The following is a 21986-nucleotide window of genomic DNA, read 5'->3' as shown; positions in this document are numbered from 1 at the left end:
ATACAGGAGGCAGCAACGAAAACCATCCCAAGGAAAAGGAAATGCAAGAAAGCAAAATGTCTGTCCAACGAGGCCTTACAAATAGCGGAGGAGAGGAGGCAAGCAAAATGCAAGGGAGATAGGGAAAGATACAGGAAACTGAATGCAGATTTCCAAAAAATAGCAAGGAGAGACAAGAGGGTCTTCTTAAATGAGCAATGCAAAGAAATAGAGGAAAACAATAGAATGGGGAAAACCAGAGATCTGTTCAAGAAAATTGGAGATATGAAAGGAACATTTCGTGCAAAGATTACCATAATAAAGGACAAAAGTGGTAAGGACCTAACAGAAGCAGAAGACATCAAGAAGAGGTGGCAAGAATACACAGAGGAATTATACCAGAAAGATATGGAGGTCTCGTACACCTCAGGTAGTGTGGTTGCTGACCTTGAGCCAGACATCTTGGAGAGTGAAGTCAAATGGGCCTTAGAAAGCATTGCTAATAACGAGGCCAGTGGAAGTGATGATATTCCAGCTGAACTATTTAAAATTTTAAAAGATGATGCTGTTAAGGTGCTACACCCAATATGCCAGCAAGTTTGGAAAACTCAGCAATGGCCAGAGGATTGGAGAAGATCAGTCTACATCCCAATTCCAAAGAAGGGCAGTGCCAAAGAATGCTCCAACTACCGCACAAATGTGCTCATTTCACACGCTAGCAAGGTTATGCTTAAAATTCTACAAGGCAGGCTTAGGCAGTATGTGGACCGAGAACTCCCAGAAGTGCAAGCTGGATTTCGAAAGGGCAGAGGAACCAGAGACCAAATAGCAAACATGCGCTGGATTATGGAGAAAGCTAGAGAGTTCCAGAAAAACGTCTACTTCTGCTTCATTGACTATGCAAAAGCCTTTGACTGTGTCGACCACAGCAAACTATGGCAAGTTCTTAAAGAAATGGGAGTGCCTGGTCACCTCATCTGTCTCCTGAGAAATCTCTATGTGGGACAAGAAGCTACAGTTAGAACTGGATATGGAACAACTGATTGGTTCAAAATTGGGAAAGGAGTACGACAAGGTTGTATATTGTCTCCCTGCTTATTTAACTTATATGCAGAATTCATCATGCGAAAGGCTGGACTAGATGAATCCCAAACCGGAATTAAGATTGCCGGAAGAAATATCAACAACCTCAGATATGCAGATGACACAATGTTGATGGCAGAAAGCGAGGAGGAATTAAAGAACCTTTTAATGAGGGAGAAAGAGGAGAGTGCAAAATATGGTCTGAAGCTCAACATCAAAAAACCCAAGATCATGGCCACTGGTCCCATCACCTCCTGGCAAATAGAAGGGGAAGAAATGGAGGCAGTGAGAGATTTTACTTTCTTGGGCTCCTTGATCACTGCAGATGGTGACAGCAGTCACGAAATTAAAAGACGCCTGCTTCTTGGGAGAAAAGCAGTGACAAACCTAGACAGCATCTTAAAAAGCAGAGACATCACCTTGCCGACAAAGGTCCGTATAGTTAAAGCTATGGTTTTCCCAGTAGTGATGTATGGAAGTGAGAGCTGGACCATAAAGAAGGCTGATCGCCGAAGAATTGATGCTTTTGAATTATGGTGCTGGAGGAGACTCTTGAGAGTCCCATGGACTGCAAGACGATCAAACCTATCCATTCTTAAGGAAATCAGCCCTGAGTGCTCACTGGAAGGACAGATTGTGAAGCTGAGGCTCCAATACTTTGGCCACCTCATGAGAAGAGAAGAATCCTTGGAAAAGACCCTGATGTTGGGAAAGATTGAGGGCACTAGGAGAAGGGGACGACAGAGGACAAGATGGTTGGACAGTGTTCTCGAAGCTACGAACATGAGTTTGACCAAACTGCGGGAGGCAGTGCAAGACAGGAGTGCCTGGCGTGCTCTGGTCCATGGGGCACGAAGAGTCGGACACGACTAAACGACTAAACAACAACAACAACTGCCTGTAGCATTGTTAGAAGAATTGTAAAGCCCCATGGCTACTAAAAGAACTATTGAAATAAATTGTTACATATTAAGCTATGACTTGCAATTCAAAAAGTTGTAGAAATCATAATTCAGTTTTGCATTTTTTGGGTACCTTTTTTTTAATACTTAATTTCAATAAGTGTAAGCATGAATGATGGCAAAGCATTGGGGACACTTTTCCGTACATTTCTGTGTGCTGCACATCTCCAGCAGTATCCGTGCCTTTGGCAATGGTGTATTTTGGGATGTGGTGCCCAGAATACAGGAACAGCCTATTTTAGGCTCACAATATAGCAATTAAAGCAATTAAAGAGCACCCTCAATACATTTTTGTTGTTAGAAAGCATCTCTATATAGTATAAGAAGATTAATTTTGTGGGAAAAGATTCATAATGAATTTTCAAAAATGTTTAAATGTACCCCCCCCCCCCAAAAAAGAAGAAACAACAGACTGCTTTTTGGCGGGGAAATTCAGACAGAAATTCATAGGTGTCAAAAAAGGTTTTTTATGTATGCCACTACTGTGGCCCATGTTTTGTTAGCTCAAAAATGGAAAATGAGCAAGGTCCCAGCTAAAGAAGAATGGCAGCTTAAACTGATGAAATATGCGCAGCTTGCGGACCTAACATATAGAATAAGAGAACATATGTTTAGATTGGAAAATGTTTATTGATTATATGGGGGGGGAATTGTGTATATTTGAAAACATGGGCAGCATGAAGATAAATTCAACAGTGTAAATAAGTTTTGACGGATGTAATAATGGAATACTGAATGGTTTAGTTTATATAAAATATGCAGGGATTTATGTTATTCAGAATGAACCATGGAAAGAAAAGAAGGGAAGTCATTGATAGTTTAAATGAATATTCCAAAACGTAAAACAGAAAAAATTATAAAAAATTATACAGAAAAAAAGGTTACTTTTGGCTTTAAATGACTAAGGCTTTTAAATACAGAATTAAGCAAGCCGCATCTTTCTGCCACTTGGGTCGTGTGCTTAACTGAAGCTCAGCATCTGCTACAACTGGATCCATGCATTTACCACAATATTTTCTTTCCCCGCAGACAGAACAGCTGGTTACCCTTTGGATTCTGTTCATCATAACGGTTGTTGGGAACTCCATTGTTTTGCTCTCCACCTGGAGGAGGAAGAGGAAATCCAGGATGACTTTCTTTGTCACCCAGCTAGCCATAACAGGTAAAGCTGTGTCAAAAGCGGGGCGTGGACTTGCTCATTTATTTTCCCTTGGCAGCAGGGAATGAGCCCTTGCGGGGAAACTTTGCCCTGATACTTGCCTCTTCCATTCACTGTCCTAGCTCTATTCTGCTGAAAGACAGGCTGCTGTCCGTCTGATAGAGTTGCCCAAGAAACTAGTAAAGGGAAGGGTAAATGGACCCCTGACCATTAGGTCCAGTCATGACCGACTCTGGGGTTGTGACGCTTATCTCACTTTACTGGCCGAGGGAGCCGGCGTACCGCTTCCGGGCAGGGCCGGCCCTACGGCCAGGCTGGGTGGCGCAGGGTACCACGGTGCCGGCCCGCCAGGAGGGCGCGCGAGATGCGCCCGCCCGCTGGCCGGCCAGTCCGCCGGTCCGCTGTGCAGCTGCGCCTGTGGCAGCCGCGCTGCGCCCACCCGCCCACCGTGCTGGGAAACGGGGCAGGAGGGCGCCGGAGAGATCGCGCTGTGCCTGCCTGCCCGCCGCGCAGCAGCGCCTGTGGCAGCCGTGCTGCGCCCACCCACCCACCGCGCTGGGAAACGTGTTCTCCTACTGGTTTTTCTGTCTTCTGGTTCCTGATGTCAGATTTATGTCCATTTATCCTTTGGCGTAGGGTTTGGCCTGTTTGTCCAATATAGAGAGCTGAGGGCACTGTTGGCATTTGATGGCATACACAATGTTAGAAGATGAGCAATTAAATAGTCCTGAGATGGTATGTTGGATGTTGTTGGGGCCAGTAATGATGTTGTCCGGTTGTATGTGGCAGCAAAGTTGGCATCTGGGTTTATTGCAGGCTCTGGTACCAGTGTCCATGTTAAGTCTGGTGGTTGTATTATTGTGGGTGAGGAGTTGTTTAAGATTGGGTGGCTGTCTGTAGGCAATGAAAGGTCTTCCTCCCAGAGCTTTCTTGAGAAAGGAGAACACTTCAATCTCACAGGACATTCTATACAAGATCTCAAAGTAGCTGTCTTACTACAAAAGAATTTCAGAAATAGACTGGAAAGAGAAGTTGCTGAATTACAACTTATCACCAAGCTCAAAACCATGGAGGGACCTGGTTTGAACAGAGATATCGGATTCTTATCTCATTATACATGATAAGCGATCTTCAGCCATCTCAACCCTTGCTTTTTCATGCAAAACCATTTGCAGTCGTTTTCGGTCATCAACAGCTATCAGTCAGTCAATCACCCACTTCCACCACCCTTCTGAGTGATCCCCCCTCCCCCTCCCCACCCCTCCCCACCCCTTCTCTACATAAGTGCCTGGGGACTCCTATTTCACTGTATCTGAAGAAGTGTGCATGCACACGAAAGCTCATACCAAAATAAAAACTTAGTTGGTCTTTAAGGTGCTACTGAAGGAATTTTTTTATTTTACATTTAGCACTGTTAATGACCAGATAATTTTCTGTCTCAGTAATCTCATACCAGCTTGTGATGTTGAAAGTAAAAGCACACCATTGGCACAAAGTGATATCTTCACAGGTCTAGCCATAATTTTAAGCATATCAAAATTATGGCTATGCAAAATTAGTTGAATAAATTGAACGAAGATAAGGTCTGGTCAGACTCCTTTGTATATAGGAATCTCACATGTAGGAACAGAATTTCAGTCTTTTCAAAACATTAAATGTATTTCTGCGTAAAGCAGCCTGATTGAAAATAATTGCTTCAAATCAATATTTGTTTTTAAACAATTTATCCCCAGAAATCTATATACAGAATCAGAAGCAGCAATGAAGTCAATAAAAGCAGTATAAGCCTACCACCCCCTTGCTGTGTATTAAATTATCAAATGGAGTAATTATCAAGGGTTCCTTTCCCAAAGCCTGCCTGCTCTAATCTTTGAAGGAGATGCGTTGTATAAATTTAAGATCATCTGTCAATCAGGGTGATTGATGTATAAATCATGGGACCCTTCTGACTCCCCTTTTAAAATACTGGGACTATAATGCTACATTTCCAACCTTTGCGGTACAACCTGCCGAAAGCGAGGCAACCCTCATTGCTCTTGAAATTTTCAGTTTGGCAGGAAATCCTTTCCTGGAGTCTTATTATTCTTCAATGGCTACATATAAGATTTCACCTCTCGGGAGGATGCAGGAGGCCATAAAGAGGTAGAATTAATATCTAATACAGGAAACGTTCCACAGGATATCCTTCCTCTTGCAATTTCTTCTTTAAACATGTCTGATTAAAAATGCCCCCACACTGAAGCAACAACAGATGCATCTCAAGATAATTTTATTTTGCTTGCCCTGCTTGCCATAGGTCCGGATTTTCCCAAACATTTTGCTGATTCAGCGCAAATCCGCCTGCCCGATTCCCGGATGTGTTTGGGGAAACCAGGATGGATTGCAGAAATAAGCTGAGTTTGGCCCATTTGCAGCCAAAATCAATGTCAGCCCCAAATTTAGTCTTAAAAAAACCAGCCAGGTTTTCTTGGCTGCAATTATTATTTTTTGTAACCTCATCTAAGTTCTTAACATAGACCCTTATATTCAAGGGAAGTGCAAGCAATTCACAGCAAATTTCTTAACTTCTACATTAGGGGTGGCCAACTCCCAAGAGACTGCGATCTACTCACAGAGTTAAAAACTGGCAGTGATCTACCCCCTTTTGGGGGGTTCAGGTCAAAGTTGTTGAACTTTTTTAGGGAGGAGGAAGGACCGTTTTGGGGGGTGCAGGGCAAAAATGTGGAGCTTTTTTTAGGGGAGACAAAGTTGTTGAGCTTCTTTGGGGGAACCCAGTGATCTACCAGTGATCTACCACAGACATCCAGTGATCTACCGGTAAATCACGATCTACCTGTTGGACGTGCCTGTTCTACATTATTTGGCAAGATGGACCTTCAACTGTGCAATGGAGAGTTTGATGACTCCCGGCTATGGAAGGAAGGCATTGTTTGCAAAAAAGCTATTTTTAATACCGGCAGCTCCTCACCGGTACTAATGATGAGTCATTATTAATATCACACAGTTTTAAGACATTATTCTAGCTCTAGCACCATAACATTTTGCTGTGCAAGCAGTACTCCCAGTGGAAACCTTATGCCTGCAGGCAGATAAAAGTATACTGTTTATCCTTCATTCCTTAGAGCATGTGATTGCCCTGGGAAGATTCAAAGGGGGGAAATAAATTAAAGACATTCTCTCTAGATACTTCATAGTCTGGTATTAAGATGCAAAAAGCAGAAGAACAAAGGAAGAAGGTGAAGGGGAAAGTAATAAACAATCCAGCAAGTTATACATAAGTAAGTGTATTGTGCTCATGTGTATTGGGTGGCTCACTCCGCCCCTGGCTGCAGGGCATGCGTGCGCAGCTCCATGCACCTGAGCAGCTATCCTGCACCTGGGAGGGCACCCTCCACCCCGCCCCCCTCGGGAGCGTGCCCGCCCTGGGCAGAGCGGGCATATGCTCTTTCGCTGGAGGGGGAGGGTCTGGGATGCTTTCTAAAGATACTGTCAGCTGTTTCTGCCCTGGTGCTTCTTCTTCTTCCTACTCCTCTCCCAATATTTCCCAGCTTCTCCCCTCTGCAGCCTCTGAACAGTGACCTTCTGCAAACCACTGTTCTAAATCTATACTGTCTCCCTTTTCTCTGGGAAGTGCAGCAGGAGGTTGGGGTTGGTTTTCACAATTCCTCCTCAGTCCATTCCCTAACAGAGGCCCCTAGCCGTAATAAAAATAAAAATGGCAACAGCTGAAAACAAAAATTAAGGTACTAAAAATAGAGTGAGATATAATTTGATTTTTTAAACATATATAATAAAAAGCATTTTCTAGCAGATAGTGTATGTCACATTTTGTTATGATGTACATCAAGCAAGTCACAAAATGTATCCTATGCCCCCAAAATTACCAAGTGTGGAGATCCTAGCCCAGCTCACCTGACAGTAAACCCCACTGAATTCAATCAGACTCACTTTTAAATAGATATGGATAGGATTGTACTGTAAGGCAGTATTTTGGATAATATCCAAAATAATTCAAATTGTTTAATGTATGCAGTTTGCAGATTCCATTCTCTCCGACCTATTTAGACTTCCCTTGTTCCTAACATTAAGAATAAATTTATTGGTACTTTTAATAACCTGGTGTTCCAGTCCTAATACATTTTGTTGGACTTTAGACTTAGTAATTTAAACAAATACTGGGGTGTAATGCTCCGGTGCTTAAATTAAACAGTGTCTTACATTACTTCACCAGAACAGTCTTCAGAATAACTCAGTGATTTTTGTGTGAAAAAGAAAATGAACTTATGCTATCTGGGTTTGAGGACTGGGTAATATATTGGTTTATAGAGAGTGAATTTGTTGAGTGTTATCTTGGAGTGGATATTTTGAATGATTTTCTATAAATATATCTGGCAGACAAAGAACCAGAAGTTCTCTCTCCCTCCACCCTTTTTTCTTTTTTCCCTCCTTCCTTCCTTTCTTAATCCTTTCTTTTATTTTTTTCGTTTTGGTTTGTGTTTTTATTTAGATTAGTTTTTATCTTTGATAAAAAGATATTTGATGTTTGTATATATATATATATTTAAAAAAACTTTATTTAATAATAATAATAATAACCCAGTCATTCACCTGTTATAAGAAAAAACTGCTCCTTTTCCCTTATGGGTACCCAAGAGCCCGTATAGCATCCTTATATGGGTTCTCTATTGGTAGGAGAGAATAACAGAGGCCAACCAGAGAATATTGAGAAGCAAAGCAGCTACGGTAGTAAGCATGAACTTTATTAAACTGTTGCAACAGACACACACACCCCCACGCAGGAGGGAGGAGGAACCCAGAACACTGGTGCACAAGCCCTTATACAGACTTTGGAAATTGCCCACCCTGTAGCTCAAGACCACCCCCCAATACATCATATATACATCACAGAAGAGGCGGTCTACAGCAGAATCCTGTCTGGCAGGAAACCTGTTGATGGGTTTACCTGGAGGGCCTGGCCATTCTTTTGTGATGATAAAGACTTAATTCCTGAGTCCAGGTCACAGGCTCACCCTTGTTGTTTAGTCGTGTCCGACTCTTCGTGACCCCATGGACCATAGCACGCCAGGCACTCCTGTCTTGCACTGCCTCCCGCAGTTTGGTCAAACTCATGTTTGTAGCTTCGAGAACACCATCCAACCATCTCGTCCTCTGTCGTCCCCTTCTCCTAGTGCCCTCAATCTTTCCCAACACCAGGGTCTTTTCCAGGGAGTCTTCTCTTCTCATGAGGTGGCCAAAGTATTGGAGCCTCAGCTTCACGATCTGTCCTTCCAGTGAGCACCCAGGGTTGATTTCCTTCAGAATGGAGAGGTTTGATCTTCTTGCAGTCCATGGGACTCTCAAGAGTCTCCTCCAGCAGCATAATTCAAAAGCATCAATTCTTCGGTGATCAGCCTTCTTTATGGTCCAGCTCTCACTTCCATACATCACTACTGGGAAAACCATAGCTTTAACTGTACGGACCTTTGTAGGCAAGGTGATGTCTCTGCTTTTTAAGATGCTGTCTAGGTTTGTCCTTTTATATGCCTGTTGTCTTTGTCCATGGAGTTTTCTTGGCAGGGATACTGGAGTGGCTTGCCAGTTCCTTCTCCAGGTGGATCACGTTTAGTCAAAACTCTCCACTATGACCTGGCCATCTTGGGTGGCCCTGCATGGCATAGCTCATAGCTTCTCTGAGTTATTCAAGCCCCTTCACCACGACAAGGCATTCATCCATGAAGGCTCACCCTATTCATACACAAATGTGCCCTTAAGGCAGGATTTGTGAGCACAGAGACAATAGAAAGGCTTTTCACATTTGCATCCAAAATTTGGAAAATCTGAGGACACTGAAAGAGTTAAAATGGCTTTAGGACTGTTTTCCTGTACTGTTTCAGACATGTGGCTTATATATTTGTGTGTGTGTTTGCCTGGTACATTTATGAACATTTATTTTATATCTTTGACCTTATAATTCTCATAACACACTTTATAATTACGGTAGCAAATATTTCCAAAGAGAACAAAGCTGAAGTTCATTCTACAGCACACAAAGCCAGATTTCACAATGACTTGCTAAAACCCTCCAACTCTCAAAAAAGCAAAGAGAATGTAATGGAGGGGATATATTTATTGGTTTTCAAAAACAAACTTTCAATCAAAGCAGAGCAATGCAGGAATATAACAAAAGAACAACAGTGTGGAGGACTGATCAATATCACAATATAATGAAACAAAATACATATATCATTAAATGAAATGAAATAGAACGTTGTTCTAAAAAACTCTCTTTATCAAAGCAGCTTGTTTAGCAAAGTTGTTTAGAAAAGGCATCAAAACTTGTCACCAAGAGAACAGTTTAAATTATCTCTTGTCAGATTTTTGATGTACAGTAGTACTTTGCTTCTGGTTATTGATTTGGAGATTATGGGATGAATCACCACTTTGCAACATGCCGGAGCCCCACAAAGAATGTCTTAAACCCCACAAGCTAGAATCTGAATGACAAGCCACAAGGAAACAAAGGTTGACAGACTTTTGCTTTTTAAGGTCAATGTTATTTTTAAATGAACCTCTGAATTCTGAAATTATTCAGGCGAGCAAAGAGGAGCGAGACGAAGGATAGTGCTGTGTGCATTTGCATTTTGGGAGAGAAGGGTGATTTTGGTTTGCCTATCGGGTGAAAATAAATCAAATGAACTCTTTCCACGGATCAGACAACCGAGCCACACTCTAGTGAAAGATATTCAAGTGCAGAAACAGGCTTTATTCACATAATTCTGCTGCAACAGGAATAACTACACTCAGCCAGGAAGCTCCCTCTGGTTCCACAAGGAGGAAATGTATAAATTACCACCTGCTTTTCTGTGGCTTAATTCCACACATGGGTTCCATGGGAGGAGGATGACAGAAGCTCAGGGTTTTTTGTGGGGCTGGGTCTCTATCCTCCCCCCTCCTGTTATAGCAATCCCAAGTGAAACAGGTTTTGCAGGGCCTTGAAGCCTGTGTAACCTGTTTGATCAGGGGGGGAAATAGTCAGGGAAGGAGGCATAGCTGCCAAGTACCCCGTTTCCCCTGGGAAACCCCCGTTTTTACTTACCTTTTTTCGGTGGTCCCCTGTATCACTTCGTCTCCCGTTTTTCTCCGTTATTTTCTCCTGCCGGTGGCCATTTTTTTTCTGATTTGCCCTTCTATGGGCACAAAAAATGGCCGCCGCCGGCTTCAAAAGTCGCATCTACACATGACCGGAAGTGCGTAGACGCAACTTCCGGTGTCAGTGGCGACCATTTTTTGTGCCCATAGATGGGCAAAGCGACACCGGAAGTTACGTCGGCGCAACTTCCGGTGTCACACAGCTGCCAGTCCCGGATTCTGCAGTCCGGGACTTGGAAGGTAAGGAAGGAGGGAATTAAATTTAATATACAATTTGTAAGCATGGAGCCTTTAAGACTCTGGCAGCACAATCTTGTACATGTCTACTCAAATGTAAGCCCCCTTGAGTTTTATGTGGCGGAAATAAGTGAGCACAGTGTTGCAGCCTGACAAACATGTGTCTCCACAGAGACGCCTCTGAAGTGCCTTCTCCATGCCAGTTTCATCTGTGAGTGAGAGGCACATAAAAGGACGCTAGGCTGAATGTAAGACCAATAGACAATAGACAGAGCCAGAGAAGAAGAAGCTCCTACCACTCTAACCTCTTTTTGAATACACAGGGACAGGCCTCCTGCATTAGCCCCCAACCCTGGCACATGAATCCTGCTTCCTTTTGCCAAGTGCATGCTCGATTTCACCAAAATGGCTCGATGGCAGACCAAACACTCCTAATTCCCTTCTTAACTGAGTCATTCACTTCATTCTGAAGACTGCACATTAGACCAGGCAGTGGCGTAAGAAGGGGGTGCGGTGGGTGTGGACCACCCTGGGTATCATCACTGAGGGTGTGTGTGTGACAAAATGGCAAAAATGTGAGTTTTTTAAATTAAAAATGTTTGGGTTCACGAAACTTTTTTAGTTCAGTCAACAAACACAATGAAACGCGGCTGGCACTGGGCGCCACACTATGGGGGCCGGCACTTCCCACAGGGCCTGCAGCGTGCCTGAGCCATGTGTCTTTCCTGGGAGTGATGTGCTGGCTTGGGTGCCAGCAGGCTCCGCGCTGCCTCAAACGGCCGCGTGGGACTTGCGTCTGCCCACCGCCTCTCCCTCAGCCCCCCTACAGCTGAGGGGGAGGTGGTGGAGAGGCTTTGCACAGTGCACCCTGCCCTGGCTCGCCTCACCCCCATGGGCGGCTCACTCAGCCCCCAGGTGCAGGGCGCGTGCGCTGCCCCGGGCACCCGAGTGGCTATCTACACTGCTGAGACCAGTGGTGCCAACTTGAATAAAATATTGTGGGGGCCCAGGTAAGCCCCGCCCTACATAACTGAGCACATGGTGCATTGCACGCACACAGCATTTGAACGGGAATGCCCATAAACTTTGTGGGGGCCAATAAAATACTTGCATCTTGATTTCCTGTTCTCTGCAGTAGAAAAATGGTCAGAAACAGAATCCCAGGTTGCAGCCATCAGAGTTAACACATAGATTGTGCACTTGTAATAGTACAGTTACGTAAGGCTGCAATCTTACACACACACACACACACACAACTTAATTTCAGGATTTATAAACTGCTATGCATTCAGATAATACCGGAGAGGGTTCCTCCGTCACTGGTGCCGCCTCTTGTATTTCTGCCGCCTGAGGCAGCTGCTTCACCCTGCCTTGTTGATGGGCCAGCATTGCACAAGCCTGTTCAGAAATAAGTCTGTGCAGGTCAACAGGGCTTACTCTCAGCATCAGTGGGCACAAGAAGGTCTCCGCTTTTGAGATAGCTTCCATCTACAGTATTTCCTTCCTTTTCACCTTTAAAGTGGGCTAGTGGGGCAGGGAGACCCCTTCTGGGTGTTGCATCTGAAGAGCTGCCTTTTTAATGTAAGGAAGCGTGCGGTAGATGTTATGGTTATTTATACAGGGGAGTTATTGAGATAAGTGCCAGAGTCATAAAAAAAAACAATGAATTCAATAAAATATGGGCTTTTGCATTCAGTATGCCTCCTGCATGCCCTTGGATCAAACACCAGCAGAATAATTTGCTTTTACGTCAAAGAATAGCAATCAGCTGGTAGCTTTTGTCTTTGGAGTATTCTGACCATATAAAGAGTTCCGGGGCTGGGACAATGCAAGGTAAAGTTCTGCTCTCTTCTTCTGTTTTCTTTACCTACTGTAACATGGAAAGCTGAAACCAGAATTGCTGGGAAGGCAAATGTCTCCAACATATAACTGCAACTGTAATCACTTAAACAGAAGTTAATTAGAGAGAGATTAGCAATGATAGAGTTAAGAGTGCTGTTCTACAGCTGCTGCTGAGGTTGATTCTTTATATTCTGTTTTATATTCTGCTGCTTGAGCAGGTTTTATCACTAGGGATATTTGAAAAGATTGTTTTGCAGCATTTGCCCAGACCTTCTCAGAGGGACTCACTCCCAAGTAAATGGGCAGAAGATTGCACCAGTGGCCTACTTCCATTTTCCAAAAATAAATCAGCAACATCTGAGTGGCTGAATAGAAGAGACACACAAAGCATAATCACTTGCAAAGCTGAAGTTAGGAAACAGACACAGTTCCTATTATGTTATGCAGGTCTCTCAGGGCATTTATTCATTGTGACTCCTCATTCGCAGTTTAAATAGGAGCAAGAGAAATAATACCCTTATAAGCAAGTGAAATCTCTGGATCTGCTGGTAGATTACACGGGAATAGGGAACCTGTGGCCCTCCATATGTTGTTGGACTACAGCTCTCATCATCACCAGCTAGGAGGACCAAGATTTAGGATGATGGGATTTGTAGTCCAACAACATATGGGGGTCACAGGTTCCCAATCACTGCTTTGACACCCCTAAGACAATGTACTGTATGATATCGTCTGTAAATACAACGCCGTGGGATGTGAATACAGCTTGAGCAGTGCAGATTCTGGGTATTGAAACACAACACACAAATCCACACACACACTGGTGTGGTCATGAATTAATGTTGCATGTTAGCAGTTTTTTCTGAATCAAGGACTGCAAACATAAATAAATCGTCGAAGTGGTGTTCAACAATATAGAGCAAATCAACTATTATGCTGTATACTGTGCTTAGTAAGCAACCATGGTAGGGACAGGTAGAAGTAATCTCTAGATCTACTGGTAGATTCTGGATCTACTGGTAGAAATATCAACAACCTCAGATATGCAGATGACACAACCTTGATGGCAGAAATTGAGGAGGAATTAAAGAACCTTTTAATGAGGGTGAAAGAAGAGAGCGCAAAATATGGTCTGAAGCTCAACATCAAAAAAACCAAGATAATGGCCTCTGGTCCCATCACCTCCTGGCAAATAGAAGGGGAAGAAATGGAGGCAGTGAGAGATTTTACTTTCTTGGGCTCCTTGATCACTGCAGATGGTGACAGCAGTCACGAAATTAAAAGACGCCTGCTTCTTGGGAGAAAAGCAATGACAAACCTAGACAGCATCTTAAAAAGCAGAGACATCACCATGCCGACAAAGGTCTGTATAGTTAAAGCTATGGTTTTCCCAGTAGTGATGTATGGAAGTGAAAGCTGGACCACAAAGAAGGCTGATCACCGAAGAATTGATGCTTTTGAATTATGGTGCTGGAGGAGACTCTTGAGAGTCCCATGGACTGCAAGAAGATCAAACCTATACATTTTGAAGAAAATCGGCCCTGAGTGCTCACTGGAAGGACAGATCGTGAAGCTGAGGCTCCAATACTTTGGCCACCTCATGAGAAGAGAAGACTCCCTGGAAAAGACCCTGATGTTGGGAAAGATTGAGGGCACTGGGAGAAGGGGACGACAGAGGACGAGATGGTTGGACAGTGTTCTCGAAGCTACGAACATGGGTTTGACCAAACTGCAGGAGGCAGTGGAAGACAGGAGTGCCTGGCGTGCTCTGGTCCATGGGGTCACGAAGAGTTGGACACGACTAAACAACAACAACTGGTAGATTACATTATTGTCACAGTGGCCTGGGTGGGCTACTTCAGAGTAACGACTCCACACAGCTCTGCATTTTATCTTTTTATTGGTGCTGCGTATTTACAGTGCTAAAGGCAGTGCTATTTACAGAGACACATCTTATCCGCTTGAGTCAGAACCTCCGAATGGGGTTTGGTGCGTCTTTCTCCAACATAACAACTTGGGGAGACCCAGCCTCTTCCCCCGACGCTTCCTGCGCAATTCCGGAGTTGGGGGGATCGGCCTTCCCCCCTTGCTTCCCCCTTCCTGTCCCACCTTGGGCAGTGGCTCCGCTACCTTGCCTGAGCCTCGGACACCACTTCCTGCTTCTCCACTTGAGTCGGAACTCTCCCTGCTTTCCCCAGCGCTTGGCGATGGGCTGGACCCCAAGATGGGAGGGACCTCCCGATATCCCTTGTCCCTCACAATTATGATTCACAGTAGATCAGCAACCCAATGGGCAGGGATTTGGGGTGTAGAGTTCCATTCAGCAGAGTGAGCAAGCAAGTCCCCAACAAGGCTACTTTAGGACATGTTGAAATAAATGAAATAGTACACTTCATATAATCTAAACAGCTTTCCTGCCACAAGACCATTAAGTTCAGGGTTTAAAATGATCTAGGCTACCATTCTTCAAAATTGTTTTCTCCTCTATATAAGCGATTAGTACAGGCATCCCCAAACTGCGGCCCTCCAGATGTTTTGGCCTACAACTCCCATGATCCCTAGCTAAGAGGACCAGTGGTCAGGGATGATGGGAATTGTAGTCCAAAACATCTGGAGGGCCGAAGTTTGGGGATGCCTGGATTAGTAACTCTGCTGTAGATTGGTGCTTGTACATGCAGGTTATCCCAGTGTGTGGCTTGTGGGGAGGCAGCTGGCAGATAGCTCTGGCCCCTGGGCCGCCATTTTGAAATTGGCTCCAGCTGCTGCAGATCTGCCTTCACCCCAAAGTCCAGTTGCTGGACCTATTTAAACAAACCACCCAAAGTAGATTCCACAAGCCGGAATCCTTCCTGTTTCGGCATTCAGGAAATCTGGGACATATATTGACTACAGTACAGACTGCTGTTGAAAAAAGCACAGGTGTTTGCAGTGGTTTCAGCTACTCAACCAACCTCTGGCGTTCAGGGGCAAGCCAGCTCTGGGGTTGGTAAGTCCAAATCAAGGGCCCTGTGATGTTATGTCATCATACATTATTATAAGCAATATATTTCGAAGTGTTTAAAGCATTTCACATGCAGCAATGCTTATGACAGAGATGGCCTCGGTGCCATGTCCGAGGGCACAATCCACAGGTACCACAGTGGGGATTCCAGGCTTACAACCGCCCTGTAGAATAGGGCACCCTTATTTGTTTAATATTGCAGATGAGGAGCTGAGGTCATCAAATTAATTCATAAGATTTAGACAAGGGGCTTGGCAGCTTCTTTTCTGTCTCACCACCCAACTTATGAGGGTTCCTGTTTGGATGGCTTTCTCTGTCTCTAGCTCTCCTGCAACTAAATTGCAGGGGCGATCTTCGCATTTGCTTTTTTCGCTGAAGACAATCTGAAATGATGCTCTGGGTTTAATATCCTGAAGCAACTCCCCCGTACGCTATGAAATAATTGAAAAGATTCTCGGGGATAAAAAGATGTCTTGCTTTAGATGCCAACATCTAGCAGGGAAAGGAGGTTTCGGCTGCTTCAGAAATGCCAGTTCAACCAGTTCATAGAAGGGGCGCTGTTCAAATTTTCATACAATGCCTGGAGCAATATAGCCAAGGCAAAATGCTAGTGAAACCATGTTGTTTTAGGTTATTAAAGACAAACTTGTCGTGATTAACTACTGCCTTACAGAGCATTTTTTATTTGTATCTTCTGTAAGTTTTGTGGTAGTATACTTGAAACATACTCTGGGTGTATACGGTATTACCGTACTACACTTTGCAAGGACTAATTCTCTTTCCCATTTATCAGACTATCTGAAAGAAAATTATGTCCACAATATTTTATTTCTATACATGATTAACTCCTTAAAGCAGGCATCCCGAAACTGTGGCCCTCCAGATGTTTTGGCCTACAACTCCCATGACCCCTAGCTAACAGGACCAGTGGTGAGGGATGATGGGAATTGTAGTCCAAAACATCTGGAGGGCCGAAGTTTGGGGGTGCCTGCCTAAAGGATGCTACGTGGGAGGATTCTAATATTAACTACTAAGAAGTTTCGGGCCCCTATATAAGCCCTACATAAGGCATCAAAGCGCTAACCTGTCAGATGGCATCAGTGTTTGAAATTTGCCATGCTCCCTCAGCCAATAACGCGAGACGAGCGCCGCAACCCCGGAGTTGTCTGTGACTGGACCTAATGGTCAGGGGTCCCTTTACCCTTTACCTTTACCTATTGGCCACTTGCAACCAGGTGAAGATGCCCGGGTGCCAGGATGGTGCCTGACACCTTCACCATCTGGAGCTGTGTGCCTGTGGATCCTTGCATATGGACTGTTTTCACATACTAGCAACACATCCTGTAGAATTCAATCTGTGATGTTTTTATCTGCACAATCAGAATGAATTTCAGGAACCAAAAACTCGTTCTGAAAAATAGGACTTTCGAGCCATCTGGCTAGGCATTCCGTTTTGGTGACTGTAACCCTGGGTGCCATCTATCTCCTCATGATAACCACATTTCTCTGCATGTTTCTACTACAGCTTCCACTCCATCACCTGACATGTAACAGTGGGCTACATTTCACCAGATCTGTCTGCTTTCACCAGACAATGACAAAATAGGGTCTACCTGATTTTTGTCTTTGATGAAATTGTCAAGAATTTCAGCCAATATACCAGAGGCTGCACTGTGGCACTTGTGGGCATAAAAGTGCCCTTGGGGTCTTCTCCCGGTGCCCACAAAGCCACTGAACCACCTCTTCCCTCAAATGAACTGGGATCTAGTGAGTTTAATTTGTATGGTTGGGGACGGGTAGGGGAATGGGAGCTATGTATAATTTAAGGTAAATGTAAAGGGACCCCTGACCGTTAAGTCCAGTCGCGGACAACTCTGGGGTTGCGGCGCTCATCTCGCTCCATAGGCCGACAGCTTCCGGGTCATGTGGCCAGCATAACTAAGCCGCTTCTGGCAAACCAGATCAGTGCACGGAAACACCGCTTACCTTCCGCTGAGTGGTACCTATTTATCTACTTGCACTTTGATGTGCTTTCGAACTGCTAGGTTGGCAGGAGCTTGGACCGAGCAACGGGAGCTCACCCCGTCACAGGGATTCGAACCGCCGACCTTCTGATCAGCAAGCCCTAGGCTCTGTGGTTTGGACCACAGTACCATCCGCGTCCCCTAATTTGCCCCAATATCTTAAAACTGCCTCTTGGTGTTATTCTTTGTGGAGGAAGGAGTCTGCTTTTATCACAAAGTGCATAGTTGTTATGAAAAGTTAGGCTGTGCTAGAAGAACTGTATTTGAAGGTCTCAAGCAGAGCCAAGTTATGTTACTTGCTTCTAATTAGAACCACATGTAGGAAATGCTGGAGGTGACTTCGGGGAGCCGTGATCACCTGTTGTTCATTGCACATTCTGTCAGCCAACCAAGCTGCCTGCTTCAATTAGAACGAACAATAGCCCGATTGCCTTTACCATTTCAAACCACTTAGCCCCAATACTTTGGCGTCTCCCAACAGATTAGAATCTGAAACGAACATCAAGACTATTAGTTGATACACTACAGTGAAGGGAGGTCACCGACCTTCCATACTGTGTGCCGCTTCTGTCTATGCAATTTTCGAAATACAGCAGCACTCAAAGCAAACCTAGTATTTTTGCTGTGGTTTCTGAAGCTTTGCTTGATTGCCTTAACCAACCCAAACACAAGTGCGCTCTCTCTCTCTCTCTAATCCTCATGATCGATTTGCAAATGGGAATTAGAATGTATTTGTCATTTTACAAAGCTGTTGTGACAATTTAATGGCTACTGCCTGCATCTCATAACAATGTAAGTACAGTAGATCACACTACAGGCCTATGGGAAGCCCGCAAGCACAACATGAGTGCAATAGCTGCCTCCTGCTGTTTGCACACTAGCAACTGGCAATCACTAGCAATATGCCACTGAGGTAATACAGTGGTACCTCGGGTTAAGAACTTAATTCGTTCTGGAGGTCCGTTCTTAACCTGAAACTGTTCGTAACCTGAGGTACCACTTGTTGCTGCCACCGCGGCGCAATTTCTGTTCTTATCCTGAAGCAAAGTTCTTAACCCAAGGTACTATTTCTGGGTTAGCAGAGTTTGTAACCTGAAACATCTGTATTCTGAAGCGTCTGCAACCCGAGGTACCACTGTATATAGCAATCATAACTAATAAGAGCCTTATCCTCCATAGATCTGTCTGTTCCTCTTACAAAGCTTCCCACCTTGGCCATTTTGAGAGCAAATCCCATAACTTAACTATGCACTGTGTAATACTGCCCTGAATTTCCCATCATTCAACTTCATTAAATGGCCCTGGGTTCTAGAGAAAAGCATCTCCCTGGTCACTTTATTCACTCCATGCATTATCTTATACATTTCTATCCGTTCTCCTCCTTACATACATTTTCTCTAAGCTAAACAGCCCATTGTTCCTCAGAGGGAAGTTGTTCCAACTCCTTGATAATTCTGCTTGCCCTTTTCTGTAGTATCCTTTTTGAGGTGTGATGACCAGAACTGCGCACAATATTCCATGTGCAGCTGCGCCACATATTTGTAGGAGGTTATTATGATATTGGCAGTTTTATTTTCAGTTGCTAATGCCAGTCTCATCAGTAGTTTTCATGATCGCATGGCTGCTACCATTAACCTTTAACGCAGATCCAAGAGTTACAGTCGCCACCGTTGCCGTGGCGACTGCAGATTTAGTTTTGGCAACCAGCCTCTGTCAAAAAGCAGCTGTGGCATTTCGTCTGTTAAAAAGAAGAATCAACCTGCTGTTGTTTCCCCTGTTGAGCAGGTAAATGAGGCTGTCAGATCAGCCTCCGCTGCTGAATCACTAATCCTGCCGTCCTTCCCAAACTTTTGACTGACTGAACAGCAGCTAACCAGGCCAAGTTTAAATTCCTTTCTTGTGTATCTCTTTCTGCTGCTTTCCCTCACTTTACACTTTTAGGACTTTAAAATGCAGGAATGAATTTAGGCACTAGGACAGGATACATTGTTTAGTCATCCTTCCTTGCTCGTACATTGTTTAGTAGCATCCTTTGCAGCTTAAACTTGGAAGATAAGACAAGATAGATTTAACCTTCTAGAAACAATAATCGTGGAGGCTTTAAGGCAGACTGGATTTTCCCTGGTATTACCCCTTTTCTCCCCCTGAAAAATAACAATCACACATACACTTTTTTTTGTGAAGAAGTAAAAGTTGCATTTACTTACATAATCCAGGTCTTGAAGCAGTAGTTACAGTAGTAAAAAGAAGGCAGGTTTATAACTACTATTTAAGTTACAAAAGTACAATATCTAAGTTCCAAATGGTGTCTGAGCTCTTCAGGTGGGTGTGATTTTCTTTTGGGGGGGGCATTGCAAGCGAGCTTGAGCTCTCTGGTGGGTCAAGATGGCCCACAAGCCAGAGGTTCCTCACCTCTGCTCTACAGCTCAGTGCTATTTTCCTTTCTCCAGAGCCCTGCTGCAATTTGCAGATCCCCAATCTGCTGAATCTCACATGAGGAATATCTGCATATGACAGACAATACCAACTAGGTTGGCTCATCTTTAGAAGTAGATAAGCTCTATTGTGCTAGCCAAAGGCCATGACAAAACCATACAGACACTATCAAAGAAGGAAATATCTATATATCTATATATCAAAACAGAACTGCTGCCTAAATCATCAGAATAATAAAATGCATGTGTAAATTAGGGGGTCTCCACACAGGATGTAGTATTTTTCTACTTAGACCTCTGAATCTCCCTTACAGTTTACTGCATTTTTATCCAGTAAAATATCATTTTTATCACTAGGGCATTAACATCGCTGAGCAGCCATAGGACCCTCTCTGCCACGGAGAGGCTGCTTTTCTGGACAAACAAGGGATGGTTGGCTAATCTTGCTGGTAGCCATTCTGTTTCTGACGAAGCACTAAGACTAAGTCTCAAACTTCCCCAAGCAGCATTATTCTGTGGCTTATTTTAATTAGAAGACTAAAGGCATAAATCTATGTTATCTTGAATTTCCACATGATCATTCCAAGTGCCTATAATTATAAACATTAATCAAAATGGTCCTTTCTGTTGGCAGTGTAGTGTACAGAATCTTTTTCTTTTCCGTAAAGAAAATGTAGAGCACACACTTCTGTCCTAAGTATAGTTACCTGGAACTGAGCCAGGTGAAATCAATGGACCGTCTTGCAAGTACACATAGTTCAAACTGGATTGCAAATGTCACCCAATTGGCCTACGTGAACTACAACCCCTATTAAATGTGAGCTGCTCTCCCTATACTTGGGCTATGGCTTCTGACAGTACATTATTCGCAGTTATTCACACACATAAAGGGGCTTGCAAGGTGGCAGTACATTTTGTCAAAGTGACTGACCTGCTGTATGTGGAACAACAGTATTCACCAATCTGATGCCCTCCAGGTATTTTGGGCTTGTTGTTGTCGTTTAGTCGTTGAGTCGTGTCCGACTCTTCGTGACCCCATGGACCAGAGCACGCCAGGCACTCCTGTCTTGCACTGCCTCCCACAGTTTGGTCAAACTCATTTTCGTAGCTTCGAGAACACTGTCCAACCATCTTGTCCTCTGTCGTCCCCTTCTCCTAGTGCCCTCAATCTTTCCCAACATCAGGGTCTTTTCCAAGGATTCTTCTCTTCTCATGAGGTGGCCAAAGTATTGGAGCCTCAGCTTCAGGATCTGTCCTTCCAGGGAGCACTCAGGGCTGATTTCCTTAAGAATTGATAGGTTTGATCTTCTTGCAGTCCATGGGACTCTCAAGAGTCTCCTCCAGCACCATAATTCAAAAGCATCAATTCTTCGGCTATCAGCCTTCTTTATGGTCCAGCTCTCACTTCCATACATCACTACTGGGAAAACCATAGCTTTAACTATACAGACCTTTGTAGGCAAGGTGATGTCTCTGCTTTTTTAGATGTTGTCTAGGTTTGTCACTGCTTTTCTCCCAAGAAGCAGGCGTCTTTTAATTTCATGACTGCTGTCACCATCTGCAGTGATCAAGGAGCCCAAGAAAGTAAAATCTCTCACTGCCTCCATTTCTTCCCCTTCTATTTGCCAGGAGGTGATGGGACCAGTGGCCATGATCTTGGTTTTTTTGATGTTGAGCTTCAGAGCATATTTTGTGCTCTCTTTCACCCTCATTAAAAAGGTTCTTTAATTCCTCCTCACTTTCTGCCATCAAGGCTGTGTCATCTGCATATCTGAGGTTGTTGATATTTCTTCCGGCAATCTTAATTCTGGTTTGGGATTCATCTAGTCCAGCCTTTCGCATGATGAATTCTGCATATAAGTTAAATACCGTAAGCAGGGAGACAATATACAACCTTGTCGTACTCCTTTCCCAATTTTGAACCAATCAGTTGTTCCATATCCAGTTCTAACTGTAGCTTCTTGTCCCACATAGAGATTTCTCAGGAAACAGATGAGGTGATCAGGCACTCCCATTTCTTTAAGAACTTGCCATAGTTTGCTGTGGTCGACACAGTCAAAGGCTTTTGCATAGTCAATGAAGCAGAAGTAGACGTTTTTCTGGAACTCTCTAGCT

At 44.0% G+C, this 21986-nt stretch overlaps 1 protein-coding gene across 1 annotated transcript in view; it reads left to right on the top strand.

Annotated features, from left to right (window-relative positions):
* The window catches only part of NPSR1 (neuropeptide S receptor 1), a 67697-nt gene that overhangs the window by 10936 nt on the left and 34775 nt on the right, over positions 1-21986 (top strand). The window contains exon 2 of the mRNA XM_060280451.2: positions 3054-3186. Within this exon, the coding sequence (XP_060136434.1) occupies positions 3054-3186 (133 nt within the window). The remainder of the gene's footprint in view (positions 1-3053; positions 3187-21986) is intronic.

Source organism: Zootoca vivipara, chromosome 11 (genome assembly GCF_965207765.1).
Source record: "Zootoca vivipara chromosome 11, rZooViv2.hap1.1, whole genome shotgun sequence".
In the NCBI taxonomy this organism is placed as follows: domain Eukaryota; kingdom Metazoa; phylum Chordata; class Lepidosauria; order Squamata; family Lacertidae; genus Zootoca; species Zootoca vivipara.
This window is presented reverse-complemented; position numbering and strand designations above follow the sequence as displayed.